Source organism: Corvus hawaiiensis, chromosome 16, assembly GCF_020740725.1.
Source record: "Corvus hawaiiensis isolate bCorHaw1 chromosome 16, bCorHaw1.pri.cur, whole genome shotgun sequence".
In the NCBI taxonomy this organism is placed as follows: Eukaryota; Metazoa; Chordata; class Aves; order Passeriformes; family Corvidae; genus Corvus; species Corvus hawaiiensis.
The window spans coordinates 2623761-2642014 of NC_063228.1; the positions used below are offsets into that span (position 1 = coordinate 2623761).

General features: G+C 43.3%; 1 protein-coding gene and 1 long non-coding RNA gene across 4 annotated transcripts; one reads left to right on the plus strand and one right to left on the minus strand.

Annotated features, from left to right (window-relative positions):
- The first annotated feature begins 1304 nt into the window (after positions 1 to 1304).
- Positions 1305 to 17334, plus strand: LOC125334442. 3 transcript variants are annotated; one of them, XR_007207136.1, is made up of 5 exons: positions 1305 to 2832; positions 3480 to 3584; positions 9502 to 11762; positions 12855 to 13064; positions 16251 to 17334. It is a non-coding gene; the product is annotated as an uncharacterized LOC125334442 (long non-coding RNA). The 3 variants fall into 3 exon arrangements; XR_007207137.1 differs by having other exon boundaries at positions 1305 to 2235; XR_007207135.1 differs by having other exon boundaries at positions 1305 to 2122; positions 16251 to 17333.
- Positions 7120 to 17317, minus strand: TMEM130 (transmembrane protein 130). Its single transcript, XM_048321277.1, has 8 exons — positions 17236 to 17317; positions 14450 to 14740; positions 12918 to 13086; positions 12329 to 12498; positions 11509 to 11593; positions 9629 to 9831; positions 8508 to 8620; positions 7120 to 7777 (listed from the first exon to the last, which is right to left on the minus strand). Exons 1-8 carry the CDS (start codon positions 17306 to 17308, stop codon positions 7601 to 7603), a joined length of 1281 nt encoding a protein of 426 aa, XP_048177234.1. The 5' UTR covers positions 17309 to 17317; the 3' UTR covers positions 7120 to 7600.
- Positions 17335 to 18254: the final 920 nt, after the last annotated feature.

An 18254-nucleotide genomic window follows, 5' to 3' on the forward strand; every position in this document is an offset into this window, starting at 1 on the left:
GCAAAGGTCAGAAAATATTAATGTGGCATCTTACACTAACAGAGTACAGGCAGCACAAATCTCTACAAATAGGCATCCTGCTGGTAACCAATTGAAATGTAGGAGGTAGTTAATGTCTTTCAATTGTAAGTGTCATTTGATCCCCAGGGAGAGATTTAATGGATGGTATTTTCCTACTGAGAGTCCTGTCTTTTCTTTCTGTACTTCATTAGTAATAGTTCAGGGTCCTCATGTTCATAAAAAATGTATGCACTGCTTACCTGATTTTTCACATTTCACACACTGTATTAGGAAAATTGATGTTGTTCGTACAGAATTAAATAGAATACTTTACCTTTAATTATACGGTATCTTCCTGTCTACAAGCAGGTTTTCCCCACTAATTATTACCAAGCCAAAAAGAAGGGAAGAACAGAATAGAAAAGATAACAGTACTGGAATAAAATAATGGCTGTTTGCAAATCCACTTGCTGTGAAATTTCCCCCCTTCCCCATCCAGGCTGTGTGGTCTGGATTGGTCTTGGGGATCCTTCGGAATGCAGGTCCTAGCTGAGGTATCTATGGGAAATGGATGCCTCACTCCTTCTGTGGAGGTGGACCTGTATTGTGGAGGTGGACCTATATAAATTAGAAACTCTAATTTACTGAGTATGAACAATTTTATCCATAAGTGGAATCTTGTAGTTTTTTGACAGGGTAGAGCATTAATACCCTACTGCTGTTAGAGGGAAGAAAAAATCACTCAAAGAACTCAAAGTTCCACAAGTAGAGCTTCCTGGAGTAATTTCAGATTCAAAACTCAAGCTGTTTCCCTCCAAGTGTGTTCCTGGTGGCTTGGGAAGACTATACTGACCCATCTCTCTTCCCCAGGATCAGGGGCTGGCATTCATTTTCTGATACCGTCTTGGGTGACTGTTCTTGTGTTTTCTCACAACGTTTTAACTCAAACTTACTTTCTGATAACCTTGATCAACTTCCCAATAAGCGGATCATTCAGTAACAGAAATACCTTACTTTAATGGTCTGACTAAATACAGAAAACCCACTCTAACTTGCAAATGCAAGTGAATTCATTGAGGGTGGGGAAAAGTGGCTAAAAAGCGCTTTTTTGCACTAGACATGAGCTCTGCAGGTGCAGGAGTTCGCTGCACCACCAGCAAGGAGCTGTTCCTCCTGTGTTTGTTCTCACACGTGTTTGAGCGCTCTGCTGAAGCAGAATCAAGCAAGCAGTTTCAATATTGACTTGTTTTTGTAAAGTTGAGCATGTTGTGTTTTGTTACATAGCTTGCAGTGGTGAGAGAAATCCATTAAACTTGAAGTTAATTAGTATGGGAAGACTGTAATTTATCGAGATTGCCTGAATGGAAGTAAGGGCGTTGCTATTTAATTAGCAAGTGCATTTGGATTTTTAGATTTTTTTTTCCTTTTTGATTTTATTCAAAATAATTGTAAGTGCTTTGCATACAATGAAAGAAGAGTAGATTAAGGACAGGCGACTGAAAGGACATTAAAAAACTATGACATAATATTAATTTTTTTGCCATTAAGTGCGTGCTTTTGATCAGATAAGACAACTTTTATTGCTGTGGTCTATTCTCATTTTGTATCTTAATTATGCCTGGAAAGATTCTTTAAATGACAAAGTCCTAATTTATATTACCACAAAGGACCAATCTTACAGAGTTATTAAACCAGAACGTGCCTGTTCGTTGCTTCTTCTCCTTCCCTGTTTCTGAGACCTTCCACTGACGTCATGGGCACCTTCAGCTGATTTCCAGAAAAGTTTACACTCAGCTGTGTTTTATACGGTGGGCTGCTTTCCTTGTTTTCCTTAATTTAGGATAACTCATTGTAGATTGAAACTTCACTAACATCACTGCTTCTCCAAATTAACAAGTGATGGGACAAGAGGAAATGGCCTCAAGTTGCACCAGAGGATATTAGCAAAAATTTCTTTGCCAAAAAGGCTGTCAAGCACTGGAACAGGCTGCCCAGGGACGCAGTGGAGTCACCATCCGTGGAGGGATTTAAGAGATGTGTGAATGTGGCGTTTGGGGATGTGGTTCATTGGTGGCCTTGGAAGTGCTGGGGAACGGTTGGACACGATGATCTTCTTTCCAAAGTAAGTGGTTCTGTAATTTACAGCTACTCTCCTCCATGAAGAGTGAAGCTGCTGCTGCTCACAGGAGGGGACTTGGCCCTCCAGTTCCTAATCCTGCAGCATGTCCCAGTAAGGTACAGTGGGATGGGGCATTGTCATGACAAGTGCACTGAATAAAGTAGAGAAAATTCTCTCTGGGGAGCACACAACATGCTCAGTCCGTCCATCCATCCATCCATCCATCCATCCATGGCCTCCCAGCGAGGGACACAAGATTTGCCCTGTACATGACAGCATTTCGGCACAGTGATGACCCCGACCTTCGGGGCTGTGATGACCCCGCGTCGTGTGGTCTCACGGCTGCATGGGGACCCCCCAGACCCTCGGCCCTAGCGCTGTTTTTCGGGAACGCGGCCGCCCCTCAGCCCGTCCGGTCCCCTCGGCGCGGGGCTGGCGCGGCCATGGCGCTGAGGGCGGCTGAGGGGCATCCCCGTGCGGCGGGCGCCCCCTGCCGGCCGCCTGTGCCCCACAGGGCCCGGCCTGGGCTCCGCGGGCCGCAGGAAACCCCCGAGAGCGCCGGCAGAGAGAAACCTCAAACACCGCCTTTTTAAACCCTCCGGGATAGACAGAGCCTCTAACACCGCCTTTTTAAACCCTCCGGGATAGACGGAACCTCTAACACCGCCTTTTAGTGGTAGCGAGTAAGGTGTTACTGTGTTCTTGCTCAAGAGGTGTGTATCTGTGTGGCCGACAAAATTTTCCTCTCTCTACACAAGACGCTGATATAAAACTTCTTCACCTGTATATATTTTTAGCAAACAAAGAAATTAATGTTCACTGATTCTAAATTGCACAATTCTTTCGTTAATTAGTATTCTGTCCTCTCTTGGTTATGGATTTCCCGCTGTTCCTGCTAATTAGTAATTTAAGTCTTTTTAGTATCTTTTTTCCTTTGTCAGGGACTTTCCAATGCTCATATACTGAGTTAGCTTCTTCTTTACCTTCTGGTTCCTGCCAAACATCTTTGTAGTCCATGAATTCTTCACTTCTTGTATCCAATTTCAACAATACATCAGTCTCTCACAGGCCGTACTCATTAAAACATATCAAAGTTAACTTAGCAAAACTTTTAAGTTTCTGTAATTTTCCCAAGCTGTATTCCCACAATACCTGCTCATGCTAAATTTTGCTAAATGCTGGCTAGAAGTGATTTAATACATTGCTTGTAATTAATATACTGGTTATGATTAAATAAAACAAATTAATTATAATTAATTAAACCCATTAATTAAAAAATTAGGGAAGTTATATGATTTCCAACAGAAGGACAAGGATTTGGTAGATGGTCATAATCTTTTTAATCTTGAATTTTATGCAGGTATTTGCAGCTGCCTCTGCATGAGCAAGCTCCATATCTCTACATGGCTCCCTTCTGCCTCCTGTGAACAGTGATAATATCACTTCCCTGCCTCCCAAGACTGCTGTGAGTAAATGCATTAGAAAATTATTTGGCTGGGGTAGTCTTTCCCTAGTGCTCTAGTATGATCTGCTCCTGTAGTTGTGACAGTAGTACAACTGCAGTATTTTATAAAACCCCCTGATAGAGGGAGGGGATTCCTCCCCTGCCCTGCTCAGGTGAGACCCTACCTGCAGAGCTGCTTTCTGTTCTGGGGGCTCAGCACAGGAAGGACCTGGAGCTGTTGGATGAGTCCAGAGGAGATCACCAAGGTGATCAGAGGACTGGAACAATTCTGCTGTGAGGAAAGGCTGAGAGAATTGGGATTGCTCAGACTGGAAAAGAGAAGGCTTTGGAGTGACCTGATTCCCTTACCTGAAGGGAGATGAAAAGAAAGGTGGAGAGAGACTTTTTACAAGAACATGTAGTGACAGGACAAGGCAAAATGGCTTCAAACTGACAGAGAGGAGGTTTAATTCAGATACCAGAAAAAAATTGTTTACTGTGAGGGTGTTGGCACCCTGGCACAGGATGCCCCATCCCTGGAAGTGTTCAAGGCCAGGTTGGATGGGACTTGGAGCAACCTTGTCTAGTGAAAGGTGTCCCTGCCCATGGCAGGGGGGTGGAAGGAAATGATCTGTAAGGTCCCTTCCAACTCAGGCCATTCTATGATTTTATGATTCTTTGATCGGCTTCATCTGCTGTCTTTGTGCACACTGCTGTAGGAATTACAGATGCTGGCAATGAGTATACCTAGCTCTGAAAGAAGTTGCTGGAACTTCTGTGTTCCCCACTTTAGTGGCTGCAATTTAAAAATCCAGATTTGTAGTGCACGGTGTGCTGTCGAAGCTGAGATCTGCAGGATCTGAAGAATTTTGTGACAGCTGCAAGATGTGATTTCAGTTTCCATGGAAACTGGCACAAAAATCAAGGTGAAGTGTTGGCTGATTATCTAATAATAAAGCTGAGTATTTAAATATGGAGCTCTTCACCTTCCTTTTGCTGAGACAACTTCCATTCCTACAGCACCCAGCAAACGCAATAGAGGCCTTATGTCTTCAAACTGTGGTCACAGCTTGGGCTGTGTAATCTGCTTTCCAGAGATGAAAGACAAAGTTCAGCCTTGACTCATTCAGCCACAGAGCCTTATGCTCTGTTTTTCAGATAAAATGCTGATTTGTCCCCACAATTACTGCACACACCAACACCATTGTTTATATGACAAATTACAGAGTAACAGAAGTTCTTTTGCTTTACTGTGTGTTTTTCTACTACGAATTTCCAGAAACTTTTTGTTTTCAAATGCATTTCCTTGTAAATAATTCTCATTGCATACTTTTTATCTGCCCACACTTTTGCTTATCACTTGCATTTAATGGCTCTTTGGCTTTGCACTCACTGGTCTCTTGTTTTGAATCAGTGAGTTTGATCGTTTTGCTGAACATTTCTTTTTTCAGGTCATTGATTTCTACGGTTAACAAAATGAATCCTCCTACTGATCCTTGCTACGTCCCACTAATCTCATTGCTATATCCTGAACTGCTCAATTACCTTTTGTCTTCAATTTCAGACACATTTATCAAACCCACAGATCAGTCTTTTGTGCAGGAAGCAGTTTCATACTGGATTCAAGAACACATTCACGTGAATATTGCTCATACTTATACCTCAATTTGCTAAGACTGTTTAAATTTTCTTCATTAATTTGCTTCTTGACATACCCTTTTAAGTGTACTTTCTCCACTGCTTATTTTTTGCCAGAGATGTCTTTCTTTCTAACCTCTATTCTTTTCTGCTCTTGGTGTCTTCCAGTATTTGATAGTGTTGACTTTCTACTTTGCAGCACTTTATCTTTTCTACCCTCCTGAGTCATTTGACTGCTTCATTCACTCTAGGCAGAGAGTAGAAGCCAATATTCTTCTGAAGGACATTTGCTCTGTTTTTCTCAGTAGGAAATTGGGGATTTTCTTAGGCCTGTCTTTTGTATCTCTAACTCCATGTCCCACTTTTTTTGAAGGGGGGTTGATACCTGCTTTGCCAGGTTTGGCATGATCAGTTGTATCTTGGCTCGGACATATGGAGAACACAAAGGCAAAACCCCAAAGCAGCGAAGTCCATGGCCTAACATCCCATGATATGCTTCATGGGATCACCTGGGTATTAATTCAAAAGGGGGCCAAGCAGAATTCTTACTCCTTTGATATGGTCTGTTTCAAACCCAAAGGATCTCAGTCTCATGTGTCTATAACTGAGTCTGCTCTCACAGATATTTTCTTTGCTAGGAGTACAATATGGAGGAGAAAGGGCTTTTTACACATTCATTAGCATGTCAAGGCGTTGTCTTTAAGTGTATTACAACAGCAAGGGCCACATGTCTTTCACAAATGTAATAGAAGAAGCTCAGACTAAATTCTGACCACAGAAACCCCTGTGCAGTCTGTCTAGGGCTCTGTCATTCTGAGTTTCATTTTGCATATCAGAAATCTCTTCTTTCCAGTGCCCAAGGACCATGTAGCCATTTACAAACCACACTGGCATCCCAGAACAAGTCACTGTCTTTGGCAGGGGTTCAGAGGGCTGGGATCTCAGGAATAAAAAATAAAACCGAAGCTCTCAGGCACAGTAGCTTCTTTTCTAAAAAGAGGCACATTCATAGCAGTAACTGAATATGGCTGAAGATAAGAGTTTGATACCAGAGCACTGAGAAAGAATAGAAGGGACACCACTCCTAACCGGCAAGCTTTCTTAGAAATACTGTTTCTCTTTGGAAGAAAAGCCGAAAGAAGCTCTGCTTTGGAAGGTACATTTTCACAAAAACTTGTGTTTATAGGATTTGTTAGCTTAGATGATCCTATTCTATTTTAAATGTATCAAGTTAATTAAGGGTCATGTAATTTCTTTCACAAAAGAACTGAAGCTCTGGGCTCCTCTGAGGAAACACAGTTGAACATGTGAAATGAGTACCCAAAAAACCTCATGGTAAGTCCCCTCACATTCAGACAATTATCTTCCAATCATTTGAGAAACTATGAAAAACCCCAAGCCCACAATACCCACACACTTTAAGCAGAGGTGGGGAGGGTGTGTCACATTTAAAAAAAGAAGTAGACACAAAGGCACTTCTGTTCAAAAGCCTCCAGAGCATTCTGAAATGCCAGCGGGCAAAGCCTGGCTGAGCCAGAAGCTGACAGTAGATGATAGTCTGCAACAGGCATGGAGTTTACACAGCCTTGAACATTGATTAGGAATTGGAATTGAACATGTTTTGCTGAGTAGCTTTGAGCTACTGGTTGTTGCACTTTTTGGAAGAGGACCTGTGATGACTAGTTGGGGAGCAATATGAGAAAAAAAAGAAGAATGAATAGCTTAAAAAAGAAAAGCTACTTACACAGATTAGAGTGGTGTTCTATTTTAGAAAGTGGTGGTCATGTGGAGGTTTCTGCAGGACCAAAGTACTGCTGGCAGGTGAGTGAGTAGGTCACCACCACTGCAGTCTGACAGAAGTCCATTAGCTTAAAAAGGGGTCTTTTAAGACAGGAAAAAGGACAGCATAATTAGGTAGTCTGGTTCATTGGAAACACCTCCTCTGTTTTCAACCTGGACACATCAGTTTCTTGGTAGAAGAAACACACATTCAACAGCATTTTGGGTGGCTTCCATTTCCAGTAATATTGTTGTACATAGGAAATGAGGTATGTTTGTCTTAGGCATTTTCTTCTTTGAAATAGACAGCAGAAGGAACAGAGAAATTACAAGAGGTAGTGAATTTAGCAAACCTGCACATAAAATAATCTTTCATGAGAATAAAATGCTGCATTTACAGCTGTAAATGTACACACCCGTATAAGTTAAAAATACAAAGCTACTTTTACTGTGTATCTTGTTCTTTTTAAGTTGAGAGAATGAAGTACTCAAGTGCTGGACTTAAAGTGGTGAACCTCATTGCATTGGCAAAACCAAACCATTCATGCAGCACCAGACTTTTAACTTATCCTACGTGAGAAAGTTAGACAGTTAGTGCAATCAAAGTGCAATTGTGTTCTTCACAGTGTGTACATTTTGACTGGCCTGTAAAGTGAATGTAGAAGTTCATGACTCTCCCAGGCAGCTTCTTTTGATGGTTGAAGAAAACATGATCTGCAACATACTAGGCCACAGCCTGACTTGGAATGATTAGACCGGTGTTCATGAGACAGTGGAGAAAAGTCAAAGTCAGCTACCTGGAAAAAGAACATCAAAAATATCGTTCTTAGTTCAGTTCCCACTGGCTCAAGTCCAGCAAGGATACATTGGGCTACAAACCATTTTCAGTCAGTCACTAACTTCAAATAGACTTCTGATTTATACCTGCTGTGCACATGGCTTATAGACAGTGTCTCTAGAGGTATATAATTTATATTGTGGCACAGTGTAAAGGGTATTGGGTACTTTCCAAAGTACCATGAAAGCTACCTTTGATTTGAGAACTCATGCTTATTGCAAACACCTTTTGGAGCAAGTGAAAGGTATATTAGAGATGGAAGGGAGCTGGAGAGAGGAAGGCCACATATGAGGGGTAGGTAAAAATTTAGGGCTGCTTTAGGTAACATACCCCTCCTTTTTTATTATCCTGTATCCTCTTGCACTATCTCCTTGCTTTCTTTCATGTCACTACTCTGAGGCAGATCCTCTGGAAGGATACTTCAATGCAAGGATCTGCTTGGGAATATTAACAAACTGCCCATTATTATTCTGGCAATTTAGAGTTCTCTGCAACAAGCCAGAAGCATGCCTGTTACTTCGTTTGCCTGCACTGATTGGATTTTTTGGTAGAACAGACTACACATACCAGAGAAATGCTCCCTCCCACTCTGTTTGTCTGGGGATTAAAGAACTTTTCATATCAGATACCTTTCATGGCTGAAAGATACCTGATTACTATCCCAACTCAAAGTAAGAGTAACAGAATACCTCCACGAGATCTTTTTGTTGTGTGTTACTTCGAAAAGTCGTGTACAGCACCAGTACCAGCATCACTGAAACCAGAGCAGTGCAGAGCAAGACAAAGAAAGCTGGGTGGATTCCTAGGAAAAAGCACAAGGACACATTCCTGGAGTGACACAATACCCCCAAAAAAGGCAACAGTGAGAAGGAAACAATGAAGAAGTTTTAGGAGTACTTTTTGGAAAAAGGAGATGTGTGTAAGGGGGAATAAACTTTTGAGCCCAGATCACTCCAGGTTTTTCTGAAATCTCAGGAGTGGGAGGGGGTTGTAAGGGTCTTTCCCTTTATGCCCTCTTTTCTCTTGAAGAGCCTAAAAACCTCCACCCAGTTACGTATGTCAGCCCTTGACTCCCCAGGCTGTTTGTACCTCTGTGGTACCCCAAGAGGACAGGAAGGACTCTCACCTCCACAGCAGCTAAGAGCATCCAGCACAGAGGATTCAGCCCTGAATGCACACCAGTGCCTTCTGGAGTGAGCTGCCCTGTCTGTACACAGCTGGCTCACAGTGACACGGTGTGACCAGCCTGTGTCACAGCCTGGCTGTCCCCCATTCTCTTCTCTTGGCCATTTAACCACTCTCTCAGATGGTTTAGGGACCCAAGAGAGGCATGTGTGACCCTGCAAGGGGGAGCCAGCTGGGGTCACAGGCAGGAGGGACAGAGACTTGTAATGAAATGGAGGCCTAGAAAAATGTACCCTTGAAAATCCATAACTAAACTAAGCAAAAAGAATTGAAACTGCTTAATTAAGGTAGTGTTACAGATGCATGTGTTTTCCTAATTATCCTCTCCAACTATTTAAACCAAAAAATACGTCATTTAAGTAATACAGCCTTCCCAGGGTACTTAGTAGCTTCAAGACACTCTTGGGACTAAGGGTTCAGCAGAATACAAGAAGCTCAGAGCAATTACAGCAGACACATTATAAATTTTCATTTCCCTTTTTATTCTTCTCCTTTTAGGGATCTATAACACATTCCTGAAACCTCATCCGCAGGCTGGCTAATCCACAATTGTCCCTAACCTGTTTGAGACTGCAGGTTCCCTGACAGGTGGGACTCCGTGCTGCTCAGACTCCCTGCTCCTCACCTGCTGGCCGCACTTTGATCCCGTGGTACGTCTGCAGCATCGCCACGCCGTTCTCCACCCTAACGCTGAGGCAATACTGTCCCGCGTCCCTGAAGGTGTGGCTGAGGTTGTAGCAGGAGCCACTGATCTCCACCAGATGGCATTTGTCACCTTCAAGTGGAATGCATTCGGATTTTATAAGCCAGCATAATGCCAGTGGTGGGCTGAAACGACAAGAGAAAAGAGGCAAAATTTAAAAAAAGGTGAAAATGCTGCAAAAATTTCAGCAAAGAACTTGGTTAAAATAGCAGAATAATTTTGAAACTAATGACGTTAATCTAAACACAAATAAAGAAGTAGTTAACTGCACAGTTGTTTGGTTTATAGCATTTGCCAAATGAAAAAGTTCTTTGTGATGCTTCTATAAAGGCAAGCCTTTCAGCTGAGAGCTGAATACCTGCAAGGGTCAACAGCAGGCCACTGTGTGTAGAAAATAGTCCTTCTTCCATAGTCCTTCTTCAATAAAGATAAAAGGAATCTTTTTTCCCTGCACTCCAAGGGAAGGTTATTTTTCCTTTGTCCTTCTCGCACAGAAATCACTGTCTGTACCGCTGAAGCACATCCAAGACTGTTCTAATTTTAAAAAACCCACAAATGAAACTGCAAAGAATATAAGATGAGCTCTGTACAAAGGACTAATAGCCAGAAAATGTAAGTAAGTTTCAAGGATCACAGCACCCCTTACATTAACAAAAGGTTTTTTATTTGCCATCAAGCAATTTAGTGCAACCCCCTTCATGGCCATGTGGCCTCTCACCACATCTAATTGAAGCCTTTTATTTACCCTTCCAGATCCCTCTTTCAACTGATTCTGCTTGAACTCACCTTATGCACTATAGACTTTGATTCTGATAACAGCCAGAGCTTTTCCTTACCCTATTTTATTACAATTTTGTTTCTTATCTCTTTACAATGACCGTTGGCTAAAGAAAGCATTGTGTTTATGTGTTTATCTCATTTTCAAGCTTTGTTTTTGATAACCCATCTCTTTGTCACTGCATCTCTATCTTAAGCTCCTCTTGCATCAGTGCCAGTCCCGTGACTAGGAGGTTACCAAGCCTGCTTTCATTGATCTCAGGTTTGCCTGTCATAGTTTTTGGCTGTTCACATTCACTGGTATGCCATCTCCAGTTCCCATTCCTGCCGATGTGCCTTTCACTTTCTGAATGCAAACTGTGCTGCTTTGTCTGTTGGGACTGTTTATGCCTCTGGCAAACGACTCTGTGTTTGGGTGCTGCTTGCTCCAAAACTCCAATGTGTTCTAATGCTGCAACTTGAGAGAGCTTGTGCTGGGATTGTGGTGCTCACAACTCTCCTGTTTTCCTATAATCCTTGCTGCATGGAGCTTCTATATCTTATCCATTTTGTGGCAATCATAACTTTCCCAGAATTACTCCCCAAGCCTATTAATCCCCTATGCCAGCCAAGTTTGCTGCTATGCAACAGGACTTGGGATATATTTTAATTTAATAGTGGGGAAATTGGTGAAGGACAAAAATTCAAAAGGAAGTTTTCAGATGTGTTTTTCCCCACTATTTCTCTGGCTACTTGTCTTTTAACATTCTCTTTACAAAGATAAAAAAAATAACATTTGCTTTACATAGGAGAATTCTAGTTTTCTGTAAAAATGCAGGTTCTTTCAGGCTCTAGAGCTCATGGTATTTCAAGTCAGGAAAATGCAATATTCAATGGTATTTTGCTCAAAGAAAATTTGGTTGGTTTTTTTTTTTTTTTTTTTTTTTTTACGTAACTTGTGTGGGGTGCAACTGACTATATTAAGGAAACACTGGGGGAAACCACAGACAATTTTTGGGAGGAAAGAAGTTGTGCTTTCTACTTACGTGCCGTTGATATGAAGAGATAAATTCAGGTTTTCCATTACCTGAGTCTCTCTGGAGCCCACTACGTTGATACTTTTAACAGCATCTGAGAAGAAATGAAAAGGCAGCATGTCACACTCCACATGTAAACTTGAGTCTCACTGGTTTCCCAGTGAAGGTTTTTTTCCACAGACTTGCAGATTGGAGCTCCATCAGTCACACAAATAATACTACTTGTCTGACACCCCGCAAGGAAACCTACCAAGAGAGATGATGTAAGTTCTCTGATATTTTCTGATTTCTTTTTAATATGTATAATCAGCTTTTTGAATTCTGTGCTTGTTTACTCCTGAAGCTGACCAAATCAATGAGACTGTCCTAATGCTTGATTTAACTAATTTATTGTTTAGGGATAGCTGATGTCAATTCAACAAACAAATCCACTATAAGTTACCATAAATACTTTATTGTTTTACTTGTATGTGAGACTTTTACAAAAGACAGTAAAATTCTCTGTAGATTAAAAAGAAACTTTTTATTTATTATAATACTATATATAATATATGTATTATATATATTGTATCTTATATATATATTATATATAATATAGTATATATAATACTATATATATACTAAGATTTTATTTATTTCCACCCATTTTTCTACGTTGGAAGAACATGAAGATGATTTTGCCATGGAAACACTCCACTGAATGATGTTGACCAGTCATTGCATGTGAAACAATGTTGAAGTTGTGTTACCATGTTAAAGCTAGATTGTATCTGTACATATACAGCTACTACAGATACAGGATTGAAGGTGCAAGATGTTTCATAATTACCCAAGAGCTCCAGAGCTGTGGTAAAGTCACCAGTTTTCTGCATAATTTCTCTTTCGTGTATGATGCTTCCAGTTTGCTCCCATTCAGCTACGACCTTCAGATGCACTGTGCGATTCCCCACGGAAGAGCAGTTGCAGTAGACAAAGGGTTCCTTGGTAATCTGGTAAACTCTGTGTGCAACAGGAAAAAATTTAGAATCAAAATTGCCTTTTACCAAGTGCTTGCATATTTCTGGTTTAAAAAGGGACAAGGTCTAATATATTTTCTTTACAGACAATGCTCCAGTGGCTGTGATTCTAAATTCTACCTTATGTCCATATCAATGAGGATTTATGTCTGTGGTGTTACCTATAGAACTACAATTAGTATGAAATCCAGAGGAATTCTGTGCATTTTAAATTAAAGAAACTAAAGATAATGCTAAAAGAATTTACAAAATGGAATAGGAGTAGTCAGTAAATTATGAAAACAACTTTTATAGCAGGCAGACTATTAGCTAACTGATTTAATTGGGATTTTTCTCTAGATGAACATCTGAATCAGAGCCATCTTGAATACTTGTTAAAGCAGACAAAGTAAGCACACCTACCCATCTCCAAAATCCCAGTTGTAGACAAATGATGCTGACTGGAAGTAATGACTTGGGTCATGAAGAGAGAAAGAAATCCGGGTCACTGTGTCTGTGGAGGATCTAGAACCATGTGTGGTAACTCTGCTGTCTTCTATCAGGGCAAGGGTGAGGTTCCCTGTGATAAATTCTGCAGAATAAAAAGAGGGAAGAAGAATGACAGCATTCTTCCACAACATGCTCTGTGTGTATATCAAAACATTCTTTGATGATGTGTCTTTCTGTGTCCTAGTCCAAGAGGTTAAGTGTATTTTATATCTATTACTCAGTGTTGTCACATATGTTAATGAGGCAGTGAAATTAAAATATTTATTTAGGGTTATACAATGGGTAATGATAAAACATCTAATAGAACTAGGAGAAAAAATTCCAGACTGATTGAGCTCAATATAAACTTTTACTATCTATTTAAAAAGAACTGGTATTAATATCAAGCATCTAGATTCAGAATCAAGCCAGTATACCCATTCTACATGTTTGGAACGGTGTTTTTTGTGTTTTGTGGGGTTTTTTTACGTAGCTTTTTTCCCCCTTGGTTTTAGCTAGTCTTATAGAAATTAGTATTCGACTGCTATGAACAACAGATGTGCTATATATTGTGAATACAGAAAGGGGAGAACTTTTATGTCTATGAGAGGTTCTGTGTTCGACTTTGTTTACAAGGAGTGGCAGACTGATTTAAAAAAATCCTCTTTAACCTACAAATAAAGATGTATTATGATGAGACATTTATCAGCTCATTATAAAATTAATGGGCTATTGATTACCAGTAACAGACTCTTACCCTGTTAACAATTCATTAAATCTGGTTAACTGTTTTCTGGGTGATGCACAAATAATAATTGCAATTACTGTTGGAATGGGTCTGTCAATCCCTGTATTAGAGATTAGGTTAACTGCAGCACACCAGTGGTTAATTTGTAAAAAAAAGAGCATATTTATGGTTATGAATATTCCCAGTAAGCTGAAATTGCACTCAGCAACATTTTATGCAGCCGTGACTTCACGTCCAATTTCAGTACACTCGGACAGAGTTTTAAAAGAAAATGTAACGCTCTGCTGTACTGATGGCCTAAGATTTGCTGTGTCATGCAACAGGGGAAAGCAGCAGATTGTCACTGCTGATGGTCATCCTAACTTGAGGTCTAGAAATGCTGGAGAAGAAGCATTGTTTTAGCAGTCTGGACGTCACTGACCCATGCTGATGGGTGAACTGCAGCTGCTGAAGCATCTGGTTTCCAGCTCAGTTTCTCTAAGTGACAGAGGCAGGAAAACACGGGCAGGATCACCCTTTCTTCCTGGATGTAGAGAGACTAGAGTGTGGCTCTAATGGTACTGATTACACCATTCCACCCAAACCCACCTTCAGCCACGAGTGCTTACAAATGCAACTCTGTTGTCAGAAGCCATATTTACACTGGCTTTCACCCTGCTGCTGGCAAGGGCATATATACTGAGTTCCTGGAGAGGTACAGGCTGTAAAGCCATTTTACCTGTAATCTGAAGCACGGTGATGTTTCTCGCAACCGGCCGACACAACCAGCAGTTTTTGTGAGTCACCCAGACAGAAATGGGGAAAGTGCCCGGAAATTCACCAGTCACATTAATTATGGAAGTAAACCGCTGCTCAGATTTCTCTATCAGAATCAGAGGAGCATAAATCCAGTTAAAGTGATACAAATTTGATGTGACATTTTTGTTCTCCATTCTTAGACTGGCCTGAACAGTAGCTTGAGCTCCTGTTGTGATGGGACCATTGTTGGTTATTTCCAGACCATACAACTCTGTGGAAATCAGAAGAAAAGAAGTAAAACAAACCTTATTGTACTGCATTTAAAATTTTATTTATTTATTTATTTACACTTTTTAACTAGTCAGCTGTAGTTATGTGACTCACAATGACACTCATCCCATTAAAGACTTTACCACCATATTTTTTTACTGTTTTAAAAATCTGGAACAGAAACTGTTGCATGTGTATATGACTTCAAACAAATAGCAGTAAGCAACATGTCAGACTGGGTCCTAGAAATGTTCATAGTAGAAGACAGCTTCAGACAAGAACATCGCAAAAGCTTTGACGAGGTTTTACACCCAGAACTGGGTGCTGGCTGTAGGTTCATTGTCACTAATGATCTAACATGGTCACTAGACTTCCAGATACTGCAAGAAGCTCAGCTCTCATCTGTGTCCTAGAAAATGTGAACTTTCAAAATCAGGTGAGATTTCATTCACTAGATTCCTTTGCCAGCTCTGTTGACAAGTCCCTCTGACTTTCCTCATAAGTACACATTAAAAACTCAGTAAATACATCTTCTGTGCTATGGTCCACCTTACATTTCTTTTTCCAGGGAAGGACCAAAAATCCCAAGGCAAATTAAAGTTGTACCATGCTCCAGTGGCAGATCAGTTGCTGTCCAGAGGCACCTGGACAAACTCAGAAAGTGGGCCCATGGGAACATCATGGGCTTGAACAAGGCTGAGTGCAAGGTTCTACACATGGATTGGGGCAATGCCCACTATTCAGTACAGGCTGCGGAGATGAAGGGATAAAGAAGGACTTGGGCAGTGGTGGATGAAAAGCTGGACATGAGCCAACAATGTGCACCCAAGAAAGACAATGATATCCTGGTCTGCATAAAAATCAGCATGGCCAGCAGGTCAAGGGAGGAGATGTTTCACAATAAGGGTGGTGAAACACTGGCACAGATTGCCCAGTATGAACATTCGAGGTCAGGTTGGACAGGGCTCTGAACTACCTGATCTAATTGAAGATGTCTCTGCTCATAGCAGGGGATTGAACTAGATGAACTTTAAAGGTCTCTTCCAACCCAAACCATGCTATGAAACAGCAAGGCATGAGAGGTGCAGGACAGGACCTGTGATACTGAATCAGCTCTGCTGCTCTGAATGACTCACCATTATCTTCTCTGCCATGTTTACTCAACTACTTCAGATCTTGCAACTACTGCAATAGGCAGAGTGTGAGAGAGGTTGAGATTTATGGAAAGAATACATTAACTTTTTCAAAAAAATAGCAGTGCAACAACATTAAAGGTTGTGCATGTGTTAAACAAAAAGTCAACCCCCAAGCCCCAAAACAAAAGGAAATGCAAAATAGCTGTGAATTGGGACAGAGCTGGGAACAGGATCTGGTTGCTTGCCTTCAACACAGAGCATGTTCCCTTCCCTTCATCAGAGCTCTCCCTGGCTCTCCTGTCATCAGCAGTGCTGGGCAGAGCAGCAGAGCTGGGGGTTTCTAATGCTGGTGCCTTTCCTTATCCTCTCTTTCAGGAGCCACCACACTGCTAACAGGGACCTGAATCTTTGACCTTCAGAAGTTGTATTTCTCACTCATCCATGACCTCGAATGTGAAAGGAGCATTGGGGCCAGCTAACTCCCTTGCTGGCTTTTCTGCCCCCATCAGCTTGGACGGGATGAAAGGGACTGCATTTGTGCCTGCATTCTTTTTTACAGATCACAGGTGCTGAGCAATTCTGGAGGCAGAAGGACTGTGAGAAATGAACTGTAACGTTACTGCCTGCGAAAGAACTCCACTGTTCCCATTTCACAGCACAAGAAATGGCCCTGGGTTCAATTTTTTGAGTTAAAAGAGAAATGCTTGTGTTTTGATGAAATCTGGCACAGGGAGGTTTCATGTCTCTAGAAGAATCAGGCTATGCTCCACTTTGTTTCAGCAGAATTCAGGAAAAAATAGCCAACTAACTCATGCTTATCTAGCACTTCTCCTTGGAGGTTATCATGGTGCTTTGCAAATCAGGGCCATACCGGCCTGAGAGGTGCAGCAGCTGGAGGTTCAGTGGCTAATCCAAGGTCACCCAGGGAGCGACCGGCACAGCAAGACATTCCATCCAAGTCAGGGATTTCTCCTACCTTTCCGACCTGTCTCTGCAGAATGGAGCTCTGTGAGTCCCACAGCGAGGGACAGCGGCTGCCCAGGTGCCTTGTGACCCGCGGCGCGAGGTCAGCGGAGGAAGCAGAAGTGCAGCTTTTGAGTTAGAAGTGCAAAGCAGAACCCCGGCTGCCCGGGATGCCCCACCTTCACTGCAGGCACCAAGATCACAGAGCCTGAGAATAAAGTCTGGGGTGGTGGGAGCGTGCCAAGAGCTGCTTCCATCCCTTGTCACATCTATCAAGCTCGGGCAGGGAACCCCCCACAACAGTGATGCAGCTCACGTCTGAGGTCTGAGCCCTCGCCCCCCGCACCCCTCGCCCGCTGCCCGGCGGCGATACCAGCGCAGACCGGCGGCCCCTTACCTGCGGCCGGGGAGCGACCGTGGCCGAGCTGCAGCAGCAGCAGCAGCAGCAGCACGCAGAGCAGCTGCCGCATGCTGGGGGCCGCGGCTCGGTGCCGCCGAGACCGGGGCTGGGGCCGGCTCTCGAACCGGGACCGGGTCTGGCCGCGCTGCCCCCGCGGCACTGCGGCTCCTCTGTCCGCGCCCCCGGGACGCTCCCCCGCGGCAGCGCCCAGCCCGCCTCTCCCGGGGGCAGTTCCTGCGGGATCGCGCTGGCAGCGGGACCGGGCTGCAAAGCCGCCGGCGGTTTAAACAAATAGTCAATAAAACCCACAAACGCCTCACATCTGCCGAGGGCGTGGGGACACGCCGGAGCGTTTGGGAAGGGGTTTGTGCTGCGCTTTGGCGGCGCCAAGCACATATACGGTATTTCTGAGGTGGCGCGGGGACGCCTCTGCCGGGGAGGTTCGGCTGCTGTTACCGGTCCCGCAGCGCTCCGAACGGCCTGTAACGGGTGCCCTGCCGGAGAAAGCCAGAGCAAAAGCGCCGGACTGTGGTTTTCTGGTGTTCTTTTTTTGTCGTTTTATTTTGTTTTCTCCTGTTTTGTTTTGTATATTTTGGTTTTAATTCGCTTACTTTTACTTTTTTTATTTTCTTAAACTCATCATTCGAAGCCCTTTCTCACGCCTGGCCGCCGTTTTGTTTCTTGTGGCGGATCAGCCCCTCTGCCCGCTTACGCTTCCGGTCGTGCCACCGCTTCCCCGGGGCACCGGCGGGGCAGGCCTTGCGCTGGCCGGAGAGACCGGCCGCGGCCGCCTCTGCCCCGGTGACTCCTCGCCCGCTGCCACCGGCGGCCCCGGCGTTAGCGGACCCTCCGGGGACGCGGGGACGGGCGGGGCTCGCCTCAAGCAGCGGCCGCTGGCAGCGCCCAGCTGGGGCGAGACCGCCCCGGCGGGGCGGGTCAGGGCGGGGCCGTCCGAGGCTTGCGGGGCCAGCGAAGGGAGCGGGCGGTGCCGCGGAGCTGCGCGCCCGCCTCCGCCC

Bases quoted from the DNA above. Each gene is read 5' to 3' on its own strand.
- TMEM130 (XM_048321277.1), bottom strand. From the start codon at position 17,308: ATGCGGCAGCTGCTCTGCGTGCTGCTGCTGCTGCTGCTGCTGCAGCTC. The intron at 9,832-11,508 runs GTAAGTAGAAAG...TTGTCGTTTCAG, and splicing joins TCTCTTCATATCAACGGCAC to CCCACCACTGGCATTATGCT. The intron at 8,621-9,628 runs GTGAGGAGCAGG...GCTTTTTCCTAG, and splicing joins GATCAAAGTGCGGCCAGCAG to GAATCCACCCAGCTTTCTTT.